Source organism: Fusarium oxysporum, chromosome X (genome assembly GCF_013085055.1).
Source record: "Fusarium oxysporum Fo47 chromosome X, complete sequence".
In the NCBI taxonomy this organism is placed as follows: Eukaryota; Fungi; Ascomycota; class Sordariomycetes; order Hypocreales; family Nectriaceae; genus Fusarium; species Fusarium oxysporum.
The window spans coordinates 1,268,913-1,286,874 of NC_072849.1; the positions used below are offsets into that span (position 1 = coordinate 1,268,913).

Genomic DNA, 17,962 nt, shown 5'->3' on the forward strand with positions numbered 1-17,962 from the left:
ACCTTCCTATCTTTAAACGTTTACAATTGGAATGATAACCTTGCTAGGATACTCTCCGCCGTAATGAATCTTGTGCTGTCCCTTGTTCTTCTCACTATCCGGCCTTGGCTTGGAGAAGGCAGCAACTTCAGTGAACCCGGGGTATTGCCCCAAGATATCAACCTGAAGGGTCTGACCCTCCTCGTAGTCCACTCCCATGCACCAGATCCCAATGTCGAGCTTGACCACCTCACCCTTGGGAATCTTCTGCACCTCATCGTGAGGGTGGAAGGGGAACTGAGGATGTATCGATCGCTTTTCATCGATCTTCCGTTGCGACGCTCGCAGAATACCCATAGCACCGTTGTGTAAAGTAAGACTCGAGCGATCCTTCTCGTCCATTGCGTCAACCGACTTCACGGGAGTCTTCTCAATAGGGAACTGCAAGTGGCTCAACTCCTTGCCGTTCTTGTCGAGCTTGCGAACTTGTACAAAGACAACCATGTCGTCTAAATCATCACAGCTCATGTATAGCTCCGCTTTGGGCATTCCGATTATTCTTGTGTGCTTGTCGAAAGTGTATCGGAACTTGGCGATGGACCAGCGATCTTCAGAGTTGTAGGTCTTGATACCTGAAGATGGTGCGCTATCTAGAAGTGCATCATTGTCTCCGAGGTAGAATGAGCGATAGTCGGTATCGGGGACAGGGAAGTCGGGGAGCTCAATGTTGCTCTTGACCTTTCCTTCGTCAAACTGAAGAGTTGTCCATCGCACTCGGGGTGTCTCCTCCCAGTCGTTATCGATACCCTTGAGGTACTTGTCGAAGTATTTCTATGGCGATGTCAGCAGATATCATCTAGCATAGAACAAAAGCACTGACCTTGAGCTCGGGGTAGCTTTCCTTCACCGAGTAAAGCTCAAACCACTCCTGGTGTCCACACCACTTAATCCATTTCTTGTCACTTCCCAACTCCATCCAGCCACGCACAGCACCCATGGTGTGAATTTGGCTTAGGTCCGAACCGGTGATAAAAACGGGAATGTTAATCTTGGAGAAATCCACACGCTTGTCGTTCCAGTAGGCATTAGCTTGAGGACTTCTTCGATACATCTCAGCAAAATCCTCCACGCCGTGCTGGCCCTTGATGACGAGAGTTGTGATAAGATCGAAGTTGCTCATAGTGAACCAGCCACCTCTGCAGAACTGCTCGCGGAAGATGTCTCCAGATCCCTCCCAAGGCGCAATTGCCTTTAACGAAGGGGGATTCTGTGCAGCAGCTTGCCATTGCATAATGGCCAGGTATGAGTTGCCAGCCATGCCGACGCTGCCGTTGCACCAAGGAAGCTTAGCCAGTCCCTCGATGACATCGTGGGCGTCCTCTGCTTCCTGTGCACCCATGCAGCATGCATCGCCGTCGCTGTTACCAGCTCCGCGGGCATCAACATGTGCAATTGCATAGCCTTGGTTTACCCACCAAGCAGGGTCAAGACCTTCAAACTTTTCCAGTCCACTGACATCGTCTTTTGTCAGACAGCAGGCCCAAGTGCACACATTGAAAATCATATCAATGGCCGAGTACTTCTTGCCATAAGGAGACCAAGAAATGATGACAGGCACCTTTTCAGACCCCGTGGGGCGATAAATATCGACATAGAGGCGGCAGCCGTCACGGACAACGATTTCAACATCGTGATCAATGCGGACATCAGAGTCAAGAGGTCTTGCATCGAAAGGTCTAGAGCCCTTCTTTAGCACTTCAGACTTTCCTGGAGTGGGCTCAACGTAGCCATTGTCGCCAACCTCAGGCTTGTTGAGAGGCTTGTAAGCAACCTGAACGGGAGGCGGCATGTTGGTGATAGGGAAGCGGAGAAATGAGGGGAAATGGATGTTTCAAAGGTAATAAAAAACGTCTTTTTACTGATTTCTTTGAATAAGTTCTGGGTGAATACAATGATTAGAATTGACAAGGTATTTGACTGGCTACTGTTGACAAGAGATTGAAGCGTATCTTTAAGCTCCCTTCACCTTCAATAATTATCTCAAGATTCACTGCGGAGTTGAGAGCCAAAGTTACTAATTTTCTGGATCCGCATGGTTCGGGTCGGGCTAAAAGACCCCACGGGGAGATTGAGGGGAAGATCGCGGAGACGCAATGCGGTTGATCATGCAACCCCAGGCGAATATCATCATCCTTATTCCCTGTCTTATCATTGGTTCTTCCGCTGTCTAGACCCTGTAGACCCTGCGCTAGGCGAACTGTTTTCCCTTATCAAGTGGCTTTTGCAACGGTCATCTGAGTTAATATCCGAGGTCGAGACTGCAATGAGGAGAAGTCTCCAAATCCGAACCGAAACGAAATAGGCCGGACCGAAAATTAGTGAGACAGAATTTATCTTTCGCCTCGCCAGTCAGCAAAAGATGATTCCGAACCGAGAAAGCCCTCGTTACCCCAGATCTCCGCGTTCTGAGTCCCCGGATCAGAGATATAACTAAGGAACCTTCAGCCTCAATCCATTCTTAGCGCTTCATCATCAAACATTACACTTCCATCCTCACTTCATTGTATCATTCTCATCACAATCCATCATGTCTACCACTACTACAATGGAGATGGAGCAGACCGTCGCTGCTCGCTTCGAGACCAAGGATCTCGTCGAGTTTGACCCCAATGTCGTCTACGGCGACTGGAGAGATGAGTTCCACAAGACAGGCTGTGTTCTGATCAAGAATGTCATCAGCAAAGAGAAAGCTCAATACTACTGCGACAAACAGATTGAGTGGCTCAAGAAGTTCGAGCTTGGCTTTGATGAGAAGGACCCCAGCACTTGGAATGCGGATCATCTTCCTGTCTCCTTCAAGGGAGGTATGTATTACGGATACGGCGCTACCCACGAGAAGATGGCTTGGGAAGCACGCACGGAGCCCAAGGTTGTTGAGATCTTTGAGAAGCTCTGGGGAACCAAGGAGCTCCTGTGCTCTTTTGACGGTCTCAATGTCTCCCTGCCTAACCGAACCGATATCACTTGGAGCCCTTGGCCTCACTGCGATCAAAACCCCGAGCGCAAGGGGTAAGTAATCCTTCCGAATTACCCCAACTTTTTGCTAACCCGAACCTAAAGCATGCAAGCCGTGCAGGGTCTTCTAAACTTTGCCCCCAACGGCCCCAAGGACGGTGGTCTCATGCTCATGAAGGGCTCTTCCAAGCTCTTCAATGAGTTCTTTGCTCAAAAGCGCGACTCAGCTGATCATGAGGATGCTCCTCCTCCTGAGATCAAGTACATGGACTTGTTCATCTTCAGCGAGAAGGACGTCAAGTGGTTTGAGGAGCGAGGATGCACTATGTATAAGGTTGACATGGAGCCCGGTGACTTTGTTCTTTGGGACTCTCGTACCATGCATTATGCTCGATTCCCTGAGGGCGATCAGATCCGACATGTGCAGTACATCTGCAGTAAGTTGCGTGTCCCAAGTTGGCCCGGACCTTGACTAACACCAACCTCAAAGTGACACCACGACAATTCGCAACAGAGGAAGCTCTTAAGGCCAAATCCTTTTGCTTCAACAACTACATGGGCACTACACATTGGCCTCATTGGTTAGTAAATGATTGGTGTTTTCGTTGCTCGTCGTTAACTCGTTTCTAGCAACATCCGCATCGCCCAGGAGAAGCCTATGAGGAATGGCGAGATCTGCCCTAAGTACCGTACAGAACCTTTTGAGAAGCCCGAAGTAACGGATCAGATACTTCGATTGGCAGGTGTTAAGTCTTATGATGAGTGATGGAAAATATTGGGAATGGGTCGTGGGGGAGAATGGCAGCCTAGATCATCTTGTTACAGTATCTAAGACTTTTCGCAATACAGTTTTTTCTGCATACAAACAGCTGCCCTTTTTCGTGTCTGTGCTAAATCTAATCTAAACAATTATGAGTTTGGCCCAGAGAAGATCACAGAAGATCGATTTTTCCTAGGATGTAGGCCCATGAGTTGAAAATATTGGTTGTTGAGCCTTCGGATCATCTTTGCAAATTTGGTGGAATCTTGGTCAAGAATTGGCAAAGTTGTCGGTTCGAGTTCCAATTACACATAACTCCCAATAACGACTTCTTCATGACATTGCCAATCAATAGTTCATGATAGGCCAGGTCTGCCCAGAACTTGGCATGGGGGGCTCGCAAGAGTCTGGATCCGGTTCGGTAGCAACACCATAATCCGGGGTATGATCCGGGGTAACAGCTCGGTTCGTGATGCCTCTAGCCTAAATCATCACAAACCGCACTAATTGTACCGAGATATCGGGATGTGGTCCCATGCGGGGAAACAAGGTTTGCGGGGAGTTGCACTAGCCAAGACCATGAGATTGCGCGCAAGGACTTCACCTCCTGTCTTGTTTTGTTATCTATTGGCCTCGTCCATTTCTCTATAAAGTCTGGCGGTGCAGCCTCGTTGGATTGTACTTCACCAGCATCTTCTGCAGCGCAACAACAGAGAACAACTACTACAAAGGCCAGCATCATGGATACCAAGTCCGATGTCAATCATGTCGAGAGCGTCTCGAAAGATTCTCTCGACGTGATTCAGGTCACGAAGTCGAAGATTGAGATCAGCGGAACTGTTAAACTGGTAGAAGGAAAGACCATCTACATCCCAACGCCGACCGCAGATCCTCAGGGTAAGACTATGCTCCTCTTTGAGTACTCAACCAATTGCTGACGGGTCAGATCCCTTGAACATGAAGATGTGGCAAAAGGCTCTCGTTCTCATTGTTATCTCCCTATGTACGTGTACAATTCTCGATTGTCTATCAGAAACGCAAACTCACATACCGCAAGTCTCGACAATCGGTCTGGCATTGGTCTCAGGATTCGGAGGTCTCTTAGGCTTCTACATCCCTGGTTACGCTGCCGTTGGCAAGGGCTACGCCGACATCACTCACCTCATGACTTATCCTACCCTCTTCATGGGTATCGGTAACCTCATCGGCATGCCTCTCGGCATCGCGGTCGGTCGACGAATCGTCCTCCTCGCTGCTACAATCATCATGATCCTCAGCGCTGGTCTCTGTGCAGGAGCAACCACTTATGAGTGGCATCTTGCTGGACGTATCATCCTTGGACTCTCGGCTGGCCAGAGTGAAGCTCTTGTTCCCATGATCACACAGGTAATACCTCTTACTTTCACAATCTGACGATGTCTAATGGCTGGATAGGAAATCTTCTTCCTTCATGAGAGAAGTACCTGCATGATGATCCAGCAGACCATTCAGACCATCCTGACTGCTATCTTCGTCATCTTTGCCGGTCCCATCGCCGAAGCCATCACACCCGAGTGGTGGTATGGTCTTGGTGCTGTCCTCTCCGGTGTCTCCCTCGTCCTCGCCTTCTTCTTCGTCCCCGAGACCAAGTACTACCGTCCCAAGTCTGCCTACCAAGCTGGCGGCAGCTCCGATGATGAGAACGTTGTTGAGGTCTGCACTGAGCGTCCTGAACTCGACTATGTCAACTTTGCCCCTCGCACATTCCGATCCGATATGAGACTCTGGGTTGGCAAGCCTGAGTGGAACAAGGTCGTTGAGATTTTCACCGTAAGTTATTCGCCACTCGTGGTCTAGACTCCTCTAACACGGACTAGCAAACCTTTAGCCTCATGCTTTTCCCCAACGTCCTCTGGGCCCTTTGCCTTAACGGTCTTACTCTTGGTGTTAATATTGCTATTGGAACGACTTATGGTTCTATTGTCACCAGCCCTCCTTACAACTGGCCCCAATCATCTGCTAGCTATGTCAACGCCGGCCAGATCGTCACCTCGCTCGTCGCACTTCCTTGCTTCGGCTTCGGCTCGGACAAGCTCATCAAGTGGTTCGCGAACCGACGCAATGGTATCCACGAGCCTGAGATCCGTCTGATTCCTCTTGCTTTCCCCATTGTCGTTGGTGTCTTTACTGCCGTCTTGTACGGACTTGGTGCCACCTATCCTGAGAAGTACCACTGGTTCACCTATGTCTGGGCAGTTGCTGCGTAAGTGTCTCCCCCTTCTCAAAGCACAAGCTTCAAATTTCTAACTATTCGCAGTTACTACTTCACGTTCGTCGGAGCCAACATTGTCGCTATCACATATCTTCTGGACAGCTATCCTCAGCGAGCTGGTCCCCTCCTGGTCATTATCTGTGCCGTCCGTGGTATCATGTCATTTGGCGTCAGCTACGGAATCACTCCCTTCATTGAGCAAAATGGTTACGATGGTGCTTTCGGTGTCTTTGGTGGCTTGACTGGTGCTTTTGGAGTCCTCGGCATCTTCGTCTTCATCTTCGGTAAGAAGATCCGAAAGATTACTGGAAGGTACTGCGTGGACAAGGACAAGGCCGAGTAAACTTATACAAAAGGGTTATAATTACGACGTTTCACCGGTAGTGCATGTTTTGGTCGTCAGTTCCTGTTCTGAGTGAATGAAGGAGGGTTTGGTGGTTATTATGAATATGATTATGATACAGTCTAAACAGTTTCTCATCACCTTTCTAATCAAGCGATATGTCTCCACCATGCAGAAGATACCATGCCAATAGGTTTCTAGTATTGACAAAGTACCAAATCAGATAACAGACTAGAATTCCGGTGAGCTTTATAGGGTCTCAGTAAAACGGCAATATGTTTTAGTCTTTCAGGGTCATCGTCCTCCCGATATGTTCCCGACTGAAAAAGGCGTGTACTCCTGAGTGTCAGTTACTGATAATCCTCCTGTATAAGAAAGAACATGAATGCATGTTTTGGGTAAGGCTGAGTTATCACAGCTCCGCTCAATTATAAGTTATAAGAAATAAGATATTGGCATCACAAACTCTCTTTATAAGTACCTATGTCATCAAGGATTTGCGGTTCCCTTCTTCTGACGCCCCTCCCAGTCCACAGCTCCATCATAATCACAATTATATCTCATAAACTGAGCAGGATCAAGATTCACCTTCTTGCTCACCCCGTCAGTTGCTGGCTTCGCCTGCTCCCTGCTAAACTTCTGGATCAGGGATGCTCTATCATATCTGGCAGCAAAGACTCTTTCCAGAGCAGCGCCGACCTCGTCCCTCGATTGGACGTTGGCCAAGAACGCGCAGACAGCCTCCGCATCCTCGATGCTCTGTGATGCACCTTGGCCTTGAGTAGGAAGCATGGCATGAGCAGCGTCACCAATCAGGATGGTTCGACCCTTCACCCAACATGGCAGAGGATCGATATCTCTGAGCTGCCACAAGCCGATGTCTGGAGCTGCTCTGAAAATATCGTGGAGCCATGAAGGGAAATCTGAATACGCTTCTAACAGCTTCTCAATGCTTCCAGGAGCAACCCAGCTGTCTGAGCTCTCCTCCGCAAGCTTTTCGTCTGGCACTAAAGCAACGATACCGTACAGCTTGCTGTTTCTGCCAGGTCCCATGATCACTCTTCGATCGTGACCCATGATCATGGTTGTCTTGGGCACCCGGGGATCCAGGAGTTGGTTTGGTAGAGAGAGCCCCTCCAGATTCTCAGTTGGGATTAGCATTCGATAAGCTGACGTGCCGGTCGGTAGAGCATTCCTCTTCTCGCCTACCACGGCATTTCTCACAACACTATGAATGCCATCGGCACCAATGATGAGGTCGCCGCGAATCTTCTCGCCCGAGTCCAGTGTCACAACACCTTCGTCACAGTCGACGCTCGCAACTTGGCAACCTGTGCGAACATCTACAGGATTACCATACGCCTCTTCGCTTGCTGCTGCAGTTCCCAGAGCTGCTTGTAAATCTTGTCTGTGATAAAGCATTCGTTCGGCGCCGAACTGTCCCTTCTGGAAGGGAAGTTCTCTCACCAAGTTGCCATCTGCATCAAAGATTCTGAAGCCTTGATCGGCTTGAGGCTCGGCACTCTCAAGGAAGGGATCAAGCTTCCACTTGGTAATGATCTTGCTTGCATTAGGCTGCAGTGAGATCAAAGCACCAACCTCGCGTAGTAGACGAGAGCGCTCAAGCACAGTAATGCGTCTGTTGGGGTGTCTTAGAGCAAAGGCCTGGGATTAGTTAGCTAGGGGTTTTAGTGTCTCTAAGGGTTCGCCAGACTTACAGTTGCGAGACCTGCGATGCCTCCACCAACAATCACAACATGTAGCTCAGGCATGCTTCCCATGATGAATCTGGTATGGTATCGAGATATTGCGCTTAACTTTTTTGTGCCAGTAACAATGATATTGATCTTGCCAATCGCATCTTATACGGTGATGCCAAGGGTCTCTTTAGGGACCACGCTAGGTACGGTAGCATCGCTTGTTCCGAAGATCAACGGAGCAGCAAACCGAGTCCGAACCGAATCGAACCGAAGGGCTGTGGCAACACAACCCGAGATCGGTCTGCACGCTCAACCCCTCACTTCACTAAACAAAGCTAATACTTTATGAGATAACATGGAGCACTGACACAAGTTGCACCTCTATTGAATCGACATGACGCGTGTCGCCGTAGAGGAAGAGTGAACGTGGCTACTGAATTCGGTATTTCTAGTTTTTGACAGACTGACTTGAAGCCTCAGGCTTGATCCGAAACCCAGGCATGCATTCTTCAGATTGGTAGTCAGTTCTCTCAAGCAGCTCAGTACGTGAGAAGTATCGTCACGAGAGTTATCATCAAGTTATTTATTCTAGATCGACACTCTTAATTAACCCGTTTTAATCTGAGTCTCGTCTGTATGCACAGATGTGACTGGCGGGATGATGAAGAACCGAAGCGTTCTTACAGTCATGAGTTCGTGTAGTACGAAATATTCTACATTGGGCGCTCCACCACAATGATGATCACGATAGAACTCACGTTGTATCTCTAACAAAACGTATGCATTCTGATGTTTTATGCTACAGTAGCTAAAAACTCCTTCCAATATGCTCACCGTCCTTCCTCTCTAGCTGGCCTCTGCCTTGATATAAGGAATACCCGTCAACTTGAAAGCCCTCTCGTTCAGAATGGGCTCGTGCAGGGGTCTGTCGCGTACTACGTGATCAGGCTTGCCGTTGCGCTTGGCCTCATTGGAGCCGAGGTGGCGAGCGTTGGGCCAGTGCTGGACTTGTTAATACTCGAAACAAAATAGATGGGTAGGAATAGACTCACTGTTGTGCCGACTCTTCGTTCAAATGCGTCCTTCTTGCGAATGAGATCCTCTTGAGACGCCTCAGACACGGGCATGAAGCAAGTGTAGATGGCGAAGCGGTCCTGTTGGCTCTTCACAGGAATGTTATAGTGAGGGGTTCGGGAATCCCAGAGGATCAGGTCACCTGGCTCAGCCTCGACCTTGTACCACTCGCAGCCGTGCTCCTCGAGCCACTTCATTCCCTTGTCCGTGAATCCGTACCACTCCTTAGTCCAGGCGGGAATGCGCTCTTCAGTACCTCGGATCTCATCGTGGAACTGCTTGCTCTTGGTGTGGCCGCCCTTTGCGACAATAAGACCGCCGTCATTGGGGCCGTTGGGAAGAAGGTTGACGAGTCCTTGCAGGCAGCGGAATCCAGGCACATCGGGGTCCTGATCTTGATGAGGCCAGGGCTTGTTCTCAGGAAGGTTCTCTCTGTTGGCAAAGCCGTAGTTGATAGCGTCGAAGGAAACAATGAGATCCTCAGATCCAAGAGCCTTCTCAAAAGCTCCGACAACACCAGGCTCGGATCGAACTCCCCAGACGAAATCCTCGTGGGCGGCACCGTAGTTCAGAAGCATACCCTTCTCGTTGATGACGGGAAGCTTGTCGGGGTGAACACTTGAGGGGTCGTTTCGGTTGTAGCCGAGACCGCTGAGAATTGTCAGTAAACACTTCGTTAACTGTGATGCGGTCGTATACTTACAAGCTCTCAATAAGACCGTACATACGATTAGCGTAGCTCAGGGCTCGCTCTCTAGGGATAGCGCCCTTGACAACGGCGTATCCATCACGGACGAGATCATCTCTCCAATCACCGTATCGTCTGTCGTTACCATCAATCACGATACGCTCAAGTCCCTCGGGGCGGAGGGTGAGGGTTGGGTGCTCCTCAGTAGTGGTGGTGGTGGTAGTTGCTGAAGGAGCCATCTTGTAAACTGATACTTGCTTAAGATGAAGTTTGAACCAGATGCTTCGGTGGTGACCTGTTCACTTGGATTGAAGTTGAAGGTCGAAATTCCCATTCCTCTTTATATCCAGCTCGAAGAAGCGGCTCTTCGGCCCCACAGCGTCCAAAGTATTGGTGCGTAGACTAAAATCTGGGGTACTGCAGGATCAGCAACGAGGGAATAGAATGTCCGAACCGAACCAACCGAGTTCAACCGAGCGGACGAGTCCGCAAAGTGTGCAGAGGGGCTTTCATCTCGGTCCTCTGTTAATCATTTGATCATCTTTGTCGCGGATTTTGCCTCACAACTGGGCTAGAACACTGTTTCCCGCGCCGAGACCGCGAACGGTTGGCAGATCAAGAATCCCGTGGGAGGCTCCAGTGGCTCACATTACGCGACACGATGCCACGAAAAGGACCCTGTAGTCACTTGTATTGTCTAATTGCCGAATATAACGGTACATCATGACTTCGCTGACTCTGCATGCCCGTGTTGCTTTGTATGCGATCCAATCTCGTCGACATTATTTGGTATATGAGGAACTAGCTGATACGAGGTCCAAGAGTCTTCTTGTCATAGGCACAGCATGAGGGATATTATTCTCGTATTTCAGCTCGTCTCTTTGTGATTATGGCGATCTTAACGGCGGTTGGGAATAAAGTGTAAGAATCGCTCATACTTGCTTTGCGCATTTCACGAGGTAGGAAGAGCCTCGAGCCATGACCTGTGACAACGATGTTCCAATACAAAATTCCATTACTGCTAGATAAGTCTGAGAAACATCTTCATAAGCCTAGTAGATCTTAGTACCAAATTAGGGTTTTAGTTTACTTAATCTTAGGCAAGAGGATTTAAGTTGTCACAAGAAGGGACGATTGTTCCCCCAGTGTTTCCCTTGTAACCCGACTGACAACCTTTTCAAGGATGATAGGCAATTCCGAACCTCTCACGTATGATCAGCTTGCACAATGAAACCATAACATGGAGTCCGGGCGGCTCGGCTCGGTGTGCATGGAAATGAAACCGACGAGGATGATCATTTGGAGTTTTATATCAGACGTGCACCCGCTGGCGACCTACTACTTCGCTTTGAAACGTTCCGCTCTTCTCTCAAATCACCTATGCTGGATCTTCTGTCGCAGGTATTTAAAGCAGACGCTCTCGCCAATTCATTACTACACAGGGTATCTAATCCGAAGTCATAATATGCTTAGGTAAGTTCATGATAAACTTGGGGAGTCTTTTGACCATTCATGCGCCATCTCAGCACATCCCTTGATCTCCAATCGTGGCAAAATCGCTCTCCATCACAGCCCAGAAGTGGTCTAAAGGCATTGCCTGGAAGGGATCCTGAAAGTACTCTAAGGGATCAAACACGAACGAATCGGTCGCGACGTCGCCGAATTGATTCGGTGATAACATTCTCTGGTCGTTATTTGTGGTCGGCAAGTCTTGCTGAGGTCTTTGTGTTTGATCAACAGAAGAGCTATTATCGCCCGACAAGACTTGGTTCACCCGCTGCGTCAACTCGAGCACGCCTTTCACGAATTCGCTGTGTTGCCCAACTTTTCGATAACAGTCTGCCACATAGTCCGATGCGATGCGCACAAGTTCCCCGTCGCTGCGGCCCATGCGCTTATGAGGCTTCTTGAATGTCTGCAGCGCGAGTGTTGTGGCGGCAAGGAAGGTCGGCGTAGGCGTCAGAAGAAGAAAGTCAGGCTGCGAGTCTGCAAACTCTGCGACTTGTGTTATGATTGACCTTGCGGCTTCCACGCAGGTTGTTTGGCTTTGTAGTAGTCGTGTTGTACTAATCTTGGCCTCATGCTTTTGTACTTCGTTGCTGAAAGAGGCCTCGGGGAAGAGGAGAGATGCTCGTAGAAGAGTGATTTGAGCCTGAGGGAGATGCGTTAGTAACAGAAGTGTCGTATGGATATGAGAGACTCACTTGGTGGAATTGAAGAGACAGAAAAACGGCAAATGACCGTTCTTCTGAGCTTTTGGAGGCGTTCTGATTCGCTTTTGCGTCTTCCAACGCCTCATCAAGCCAATCTACAAGGGCCTGATCCAGCTCCGAGATGCCAGACAGGAACTCCAAGGCAGTCTCTGCTCTACGCTGGAAGATGTGCTCGCTAATCTTACCGACTAGCAAAGAGAGTGAGACCCATCTGATGAAACAAGGATCGAGGCCGCTGGTTTTGTCGGGCAACGGTTGGTCACAATCGGTGATCTCAATAGCGCTCGGCCGACCGGTCTCCAATTGCATGGACTTCTCCAAAGCATAGCACGCCCACCAGACCCGGGAATGTAATTGTCGGTCGACTTGGTTGCCGGAATCTTCGTTCGGATTCGATATGACGATCTTGCGATGGAAGCCTATTGAGTAGCCAATTCGTATAGCCTGGCCAAGGAGGTGCCAGCATTGGCCGTCCTTCCCTGAAAGAATAGTCAGCCTCAGTGGTCTAAGGATTTGATGAGAATGGTGAGAAAGATCTAAACATATGAGGAATTTGATGAAGATGAGACAAGGATATGAGTAACTAATTACCTCTTGCACGCATTGCAATTGCGAGTAACACAAGCGCTTGTACTGAGCTCATATATGGGAAGCTCAGCAGGTGACTCACTAGGGAATAAGCTCCAGTAAGGTAGCCAGTAGCCGTTGGCGATATTTGACCTTCGTGGTCGTCCATTCCGATGCTCAGCACAGCGTACACTGCGACAAGGGCTGGCGCATCCACTGAAGTCACCGCGCCTTGTAGCCCGGTCGGGGATGTCTGTTGCATCTCGGAAAATCGCAGAACGTCGGATATGAAGGCTGTATGATCGAGGACGGGGACGAGAGGGTGTGTGCGACTGAAGTATTTCTTCAGGCAGGGCTCCATGACTGACATGCTGGGAAGATCTGGGAGGATTGGCACTAATGGAAGGGCATATTCTTCTGTGAAGCACATTCCCCATCGGAAATGTCTGCCAATTGGGTCAAAACCGCGCCGCTGGAGGAAAAGATCGATGAATCGGGTGAGGCATTGTAGGCTGCTGGAGCCCATGTACTGCACGCAAGCTCAATTAGTATGCAGCTGTGAGACGAAGCCTGAATACTGACCTTGATGCGATGAGACGACTCATCAGTGTTCATGACCACATCAGGACTGTCGTTCGTGTGCACATCTGTACCGCTATCGGGCGTGCTCTGGCTCTCCTGGTATGCGCGCTCAATCCACGACGGATTCCTATCTTTGTTCCCTGCATGTTGCGACCCCACGATCGAAGACGCGGGAGAGCTCTGTTGGCTCGCGGTCGCAATTGAAGCTCGGCGCTGAATCGGTGATATTGTAGATGTGCTTTGCGAGCTCTTGTGTGGCCATTTGCGCACAGCCGGACCATTTGGCCTTCGCGGATCGAAGGTCTCACACTCGTCGCCGCGAAGAACACAATTGCGGCACTTGGGCGTTGTCGCGTCGCATCGCACTTTTCGCTTGCGACATTGTGTGCAAGCTAGCGATAAACGACCTCGTTTTGACCGCGGCGGTCTCGGTGAGAGAGGGTGTTCTTGTGATACCGTATCCATTTTGGCTAGGTAGGTAGGCAATGGTGGAAAACTTGGGACCGCGATCCTTGGGGATGGAAAAGATTTAGACAACTTTTGGGATATTTTAAGATGAACGTATGAGGCTCTTCGACGACGTAGTCTCTTTCAAGCCCGCAACTCAGTCTCCAGTATGATACCCTGAGGCTTGATTCAATTGACAACAACAGAGTGAGGCTGTGAGCTCAGTCAGAGATTCTGCGCCTCTCCGAGACGGTGGCCGAGGGTGTCGTCAACAATTTGTATCCCCCGCAGATAACCATGACACAGGGCGCTATCGCAGTGAGCGTCCGGGGTACAGTGCACTAAAAACATGTTCCCCGCATGCCTGGGGATCTCCGAATCGCGGAAGACCTTCGCGGCTTCAGATCAAAGGAATATTTTCTCGCGGGGTAGACTCTGGGGTCTCCTAATGAAGACTAGATGGCCCCCACGAAGTTCGAGGCCCCGGGTTAACTTGGTCATGTTCAATTGTGCTCGTTTTCATTGGAGATGAGCTCTTGAGTCGTTGAGGAGGCGTCGTCGCTAAACTTCGGTTCGATTCGGTTCGGAAAAGATTACCCTCTGAACCGAATCGAGGGGTAGGTCTGTCGCTGAGAGTCTGAGGTTGGCCGATTTGAGATGAGACGCGACTCAAGGCTCACGGCCAGATGCAAAATACTGGTCAAACTTGAGGCTTTATTTTTCCTGAACGTGTCGCCAAGATTATCTAATTGTATCGGTTGCCCGAAGTCACTTTTTCTTGCATGCTCTAAAGGGGCCTTGGAAAGCTCGCGCTGCTGAGGTTGATGAGTCTCCAATCCTGAGCATAAGCATGCTTCTCAAGGCCGACGACGCGGCTGGCTAGGTTCACAGTCTCTTGACACTCGCAGTCGCGTCTTCGATTTTACTATAGATGGGATAATTTCTATCATCCGAATGTGTAAAAAAGTTGTCGCTTGAGAGATCGTGAGAAATACGCTGGTCATCGGAGTAGAATTCGTGGGCATAGTGATGGTATGGGTCCTCATGGTGGCCCAGTGGATTATTTATGCGTGGAAAGCGACTTCACAGGCATCGCAGGCGAGCCCGAAGATTACCATCCACCAAGACGTCAGCCGGCCTAGCGAAAGGTTTACGTTCTGGATGCAGACAACTGTGTATATTGTTCAAGCTTAGATGTTGCAATCCTCCTCTATTTTGGTTTGCCTGCCCATTGTTGGTGCGCGTTTGCTCTTCTCACATTCGGGCACGTACTCATCTGGAAAACGGTGCAACAGCACCATCCAGCCAAACATGATTCTCTCATTTTGTATTTATCCTTTAGAGTTGTGGAATCGATTTTTTTTTTTTTTTTTTCGTTTGTCCCTCTTTTTTTATGCTTCAATTTCTGTCATCCCTTGCCGGGGGGGAGACACACGATAGACATCAGCTGTTAGCCAGAATCAATTGCTTCAAGCAGCAAACCGACGACCTCCACAATCGCCCATGAGCTTCTTCCCAAGTCGTCTCGTTTTGTTACTATTGCCGATGACCAGAGTATCAGTAAATCTTCTTCTTCTCAGGGCATTGATTCCCAACAGACATATTGATTCGCGACTTCTCTCCCGTGCACATTGACTGGCCTTGGGTGAGGGCCAACATCTGCTTGTGCCAGCCGGAGGGAGATATGCAGGAGACAGCGCACTACATGCACTAAAGATTCAGCACTCCGATTGAGTTCACAAGGGTAACCCAGCGGTCCAAATAAAGTCGGAAGCTTCCATCCGAAATCTACCTTATAGTAGCATTATAAAGTTTGAATAAGTTATCTCAGTTTAGGACTCCAGGGTAAGCTTATAGTAACGTAGTCGGAAAGTAAATTATTCCGCGTCATGGTAGCATTCGTTGTCATGAGTCCCCGCCGCATCACGTTTGTAACCACATCACGGCGCTGCAAGACCCCGAGACAACTGAGATCTCAGTCTCTCTCAGTTCAAAGCAATCCACTCCCGCAGCGAATTTTAACAACGCATAAATACAGTTTCTATTTCTCCCCCTCTCCTCATCTCACAGGCCAATCGCACAATTCCTAATTGCCGTTCTCATCGGCACGCTACCACGAAGATCATGCAGCCCTCCCGGAATCTACATCCGAACCGAAAGCGAGCCGAACCAACGCAATCTAATCCTCGAATAAGTGGTTCGTTCAATAATCTCCTGTTTACAAAATCACGAGTTCCTGTTCGATCAATTTCTCGGCTGTAACATCACGCGTATCATGTCAGAGCCTCAACAGTCACAGCCATCTCAAGATGAACAGCCAAACGAGAAGGACTCTGTGGGCGCGCGCCTCCAGCCCGTTGAGACGGGTGCATCGTACGAGCCTCCGCCGATGAAGACACTTCAGCGGCGTCTTGTTGTTCTTTCTCTTTGCTTGACGCTGTTCCTCTGTGCATTGGATACTACTATCTTGGCAACGGCACTTCCGACTATTGGTAAAGAACTACATGTATCAGCTCGCGAATATGCCTGGATTGGGTCCTCGTACACCCTGTCCACGACAGCGGTGACGCCTGTATGGGCAAAGGTGTCTGACATCGTCGGTCGAAAGGTTAGCATGATGACTTCCACTGGTCTTTTCATGGCCGGGAGTCTCATTTGTGCTTTGGCGAGCTCAAGTGGCATGTTAATCGGAGGAAGAACTGTCCAGGGTCTTGGAGGTAAGCACTCTCTATCAAACACGACTTCAGCCCGCTAACTGGACTAAGGTGGCGGCTGTATGGTGCTAATAACTATTCTGATCGGAGATCTGTTTCCTCTGAAAGATCGTGCCAAATACTATGGCATAACAGGAATAGTGTTTGGCGTGGCTGGAGCCATTGGACCCGTGCTGGGTGGTGTCTTCTCTCAGACAGTGACATGGAGATGGTGCTGTAGGTTGACACCGCATACCCCTTTGGAGATAGCTGCTGACATTACCAGTCTACATCAACTTACCCTTTGAGGGTATTGCACTGATTGGGCTGTTCTTCTTGCTCAAGGTCGACATTGAGAAGGAACCTCTCGTTGACGGACTTCGCAGCCTCGACTGGCCTGGATTTGCGTTCATCATTGGCGGCACAATTTGCTTCCTTTACGGACTTGAAGCTGGCTCAGGTGGACTTGCGCCCTGGAACTCTGCGTTTGTTATCTGCCTCTTGGTCTTTGGAGTCGTCATCTTGGCACTCTTCATGGTCTGGGAAGCGAAGTTTGCCAAAAATCCCATCATTCCTATCAGAATCTTCCAGAGCACCACCAATATCGCCGCCTTCGCCGTCGCTAACCTTCACTCGTTCATTTTCATTGCCTGCGATTACTTCTTGCCGCTGTACTTCCAAGTCGTTCTGGGCTTTTCGCCAATCATATCCGGAGTCACGCTTTTCCCTCTGATCCTCCCGATGTCTATCTCAACTGGTGTCGGAGGACTGATCGTGAGAAAAACCGGCAACTACAAGCTTATTATCTTGGTGGGTGCCGCGCTGATGACTTTGGGGATCGGTCTCTTCATTAGCCTTGGTCAACGCAAGGAATGGCCTAAGCTAGTCATAGCAGAGGTTATCGCAGGTCTCGGCTGCGGTGTACTCTTCCAGAACCCTATGATCGCTCTTCAAACGCATGTCCGCCAGAGAGATATGGCGGCGACTATGTCAGCGTACACATTTATGCGTGGCCTTTTTGTCTCGATATCAATTGTTGTTGGAACGGTCTTTATCCAGCGTACTGTTCACGGTGGCAACTTGACTGCTGTGTCTAGTGACAAGGCGCAGGGTGAGACTGACAAGCATGGGTATGTCAGTGGTTTACGTGTTATGTGGGCATTCTACACTGCTTTGTGCGGACTGATGCTTGTGTCGGCTGTTTTCATCAAACCAAAGCCAGTGAAGGTGGAGGAAGTCAGTAGTGAGGCAGCAAGTGAGGCTCAGCAGAGCGATAAGTGTTGATGTCCAGGAGAACCAAGTTAAGATAAGGAAGCATGCGTATTAGCGAAACCACCTAGAGAACCTACAGGATCGAGGTGAAGTTATAGATAAAGAAGGATATTTCCACCATCTGAAGGCTTTCAATATTTCCAAGTGACGTGTCTCATTGTTAGTGACCTCAAGTAGAGATACGGTTCAGCAAAATTATTGAGCATCAAACGAAATGATGGCCAAAAAACGTGGTTCCGCCCGGGATCGAACCGGGGACCTTCTCGGTGTTAACGAGATGCCATAACCAACTAGACCACGGAACCGAAGCTTTTGATGACTCATCTGGCGCACCAGGATATTATGTTGTCGATTTCGCTGTCCCTGCAAGAATTGGAT

The 17,962-nt window shown here is 49.4% G+C and overlaps 8 protein-coding genes and 1 non-coding gene across 9 annotated transcripts; 4 read left to right on the top strand and 5 right to left on the bottom strand.

Moving 5' to 3' along the window:
- Positions 1–12: 12 nt before the first annotated feature.
- On the bottom strand, positions 13–1,828 carry FOBCDRAFT_207378 (Alpha/Beta hydrolase protein; the record flags this gene model as incomplete). Its single annotated transcript, XM_031191369.2, has 2 exons — positions 13–810; positions 860–1,828. 2 exons carry the CDS (start codon positions 1,826–1,828, stop codon positions 13–15), a joined length of 1,767 nt encoding a protein of 588 aa, XP_031032600.2.
- Positions 1,829–2,566: 738 nt separating this feature from the next.
- On the top strand, positions 2,567–3,760 carry FOBCDRAFT_244333 (uncharacterized protein; the record flags this gene model as incomplete). Its single annotated transcript, XM_059610600.1, has 4 exons — positions 2,567–3,048; positions 3,100–3,431; positions 3,509–3,575; positions 3,625–3,760. 4 exons carry the CDS (start codon positions 2,567–2,569, stop codon positions 3,758–3,760), a joined length of 1,017 nt encoding a protein of 338 aa, XP_059466002.1.
- Positions 3,761–4,494: 734 nt separating this feature from the next.
- Positions 4,495–6,348, top strand: FOBCDRAFT_145432 (major facilitator superfamily domain-containing protein; the record flags this gene model as incomplete). The annotated part of the gene is made up of 5 exons (XM_059608215.1): positions 4,495–4,651; positions 4,701–5,140; positions 5,189–5,563; positions 5,611–5,996; positions 6,051–6,348. 5 exons carry the CDS (start codon positions 4,495–4,497, stop codon positions 6,346–6,348), a joined length of 1,656 nt encoding a protein of 551 aa, XP_059466003.1.
- Positions 6,349–6,837: 489 nt separating this feature from the next.
- Positions 6,838–8,129, bottom strand: FOBCDRAFT_190909 (uncharacterized protein; the record flags this gene model as incomplete). Its single annotated transcript, XM_031191372.2, has 2 exons — positions 6,838–8,013; positions 8,067–8,129. 2 exons carry the CDS (start codon positions 8,127–8,129, stop codon positions 6,838–6,840), a joined length of 1,239 nt encoding a protein of 412 aa, XP_031032603.2.
- Positions 8,130–8,894: 765 nt separating this feature from the next.
- Positions 8,895–10,049, bottom strand: FOBCDRAFT_280292 (uncharacterized protein; the record flags this gene model as incomplete). The annotated part of the gene is made up of 3 exons (XM_031191373.2): positions 8,895–9,050; positions 9,101–9,773; positions 9,826–10,049. The coding sequence occupies 3 exons, from the start codon at positions 10,047–10,049 to the stop codon at positions 8,895–8,897; spliced, it is 1,053 nt and encodes a 350-aa protein (XP_031032604.1).
- A 1,157-nt stretch (positions 10,050–11,206) lies between these two features.
- On the bottom strand, positions 11,207–13,799 carry FOBCDRAFT_264791 (fungal-specific transcription factor domain-containing protein). The gene is made up of 4 exons (XM_031191374.3): positions 13,173–13,799; positions 12,615–13,119; positions 12,015–12,502; positions 11,207–11,962 (listed from the first exon to the last, which is right to left on the bottom strand). Exons 1-4 carry the CDS (start codon positions 13,635–13,637, stop codon positions 11,333–11,335), a joined length of 2,088 nt encoding a protein of 695 aa, XP_031032605.2. The 5' UTR covers positions 13,638–13,799; the 3' UTR covers positions 11,207–11,332.
- A 975-nt stretch (positions 13,800–14,774) lies between these two features.
- On the top strand, positions 14,775–15,421 carry FOBCDRAFT_232538 (uncharacterized protein). Its single transcript, XM_059609900.1, has one exon. The coding sequence runs from the start codon at positions 14,814–14,816 to the stop codon at positions 15,057–15,059; it is 246 nt and encodes an 81-aa protein (XP_059467948.1). The 5' UTR covers positions 14,775–14,813; the 3' UTR covers positions 15,060–15,421.
- Positions 15,422–15,569: 148 nt separating this feature from the next.
- Positions 15,570–17,696, top strand: FOBCDRAFT_253517 (major facilitator superfamily domain-containing protein). The gene is made up of 3 exons (XM_031191375.3): positions 15,570–16,336; positions 16,385–16,549; positions 16,599–17,696. The coding sequence occupies exons 1-3, from the start codon at positions 15,895–15,897 to the stop codon at positions 17,594–17,596; spliced, it is 1,605 nt and encodes a 534-aa protein (XP_031032606.2). The 5' UTR covers positions 15,570–15,894; the 3' UTR covers positions 17,597–17,696.
- Positions 17,697–17,815: 119 nt separating this feature from the next.
- On the bottom strand, positions 17,816–17,889 carry FOBCDRAFT_t224. Its single transcript has one exon. It is a non-coding gene; the product is annotated as a tRNA-Val (tRNA).
- Positions 17,890–17,962: the final 73 nt, after the last annotated feature.

Bases quoted from the DNA above. Each gene is read 5' to 3' on its own strand.
- FOBCDRAFT_264791 (XM_031191374.3), bottom strand. From the start codon at position 13,637: ATGGATACGGTATCACAAGAACACCCTCTCTCACCGAGACCGCCGCGG. The intron at 12,503-12,614 runs GTAATTAGTTAC...CTATTCTTTCAG, and splicing joins AATTGCAATGCGTGCAAGAG to GGAAGGACGGCCAATGCTGG. The intron at 11,963-12,014 runs GTGAGTCTCTCA...CATCTCCCTCAG, and splicing joins TGTCTCTTCAATTCCACCAA to GCTCAAATCACTCTTCTACG.
- FOBCDRAFT_232538 (XM_059609900.1), top strand. From the start codon at position 14,814: ATGTTGCAATCCTCCTCTATTTTGGTTTGCCTGCCCATTGTTGGTGCG.
- FOBCDRAFT_253517 (XM_031191375.3), top strand. From the start codon at position 15,895: ATGTCAGAGCCTCAACAGTCACAGCCATCTCAAGATGAACAGCCAAAC. The intron at 16,337-16,384 runs GTAAGCACTCTC...AACTGGACTAAG, and splicing joins AACTGTCCAGGGTCTTGGAG to GTGGCGGCTGTATGGTGCTA. The intron at 16,550-16,598 runs GTAGGTTGACAC...TGACATTACCAG, and splicing joins AGTGACATGGAGATGGTGCT to TCTACATCAACTTACCCTTT.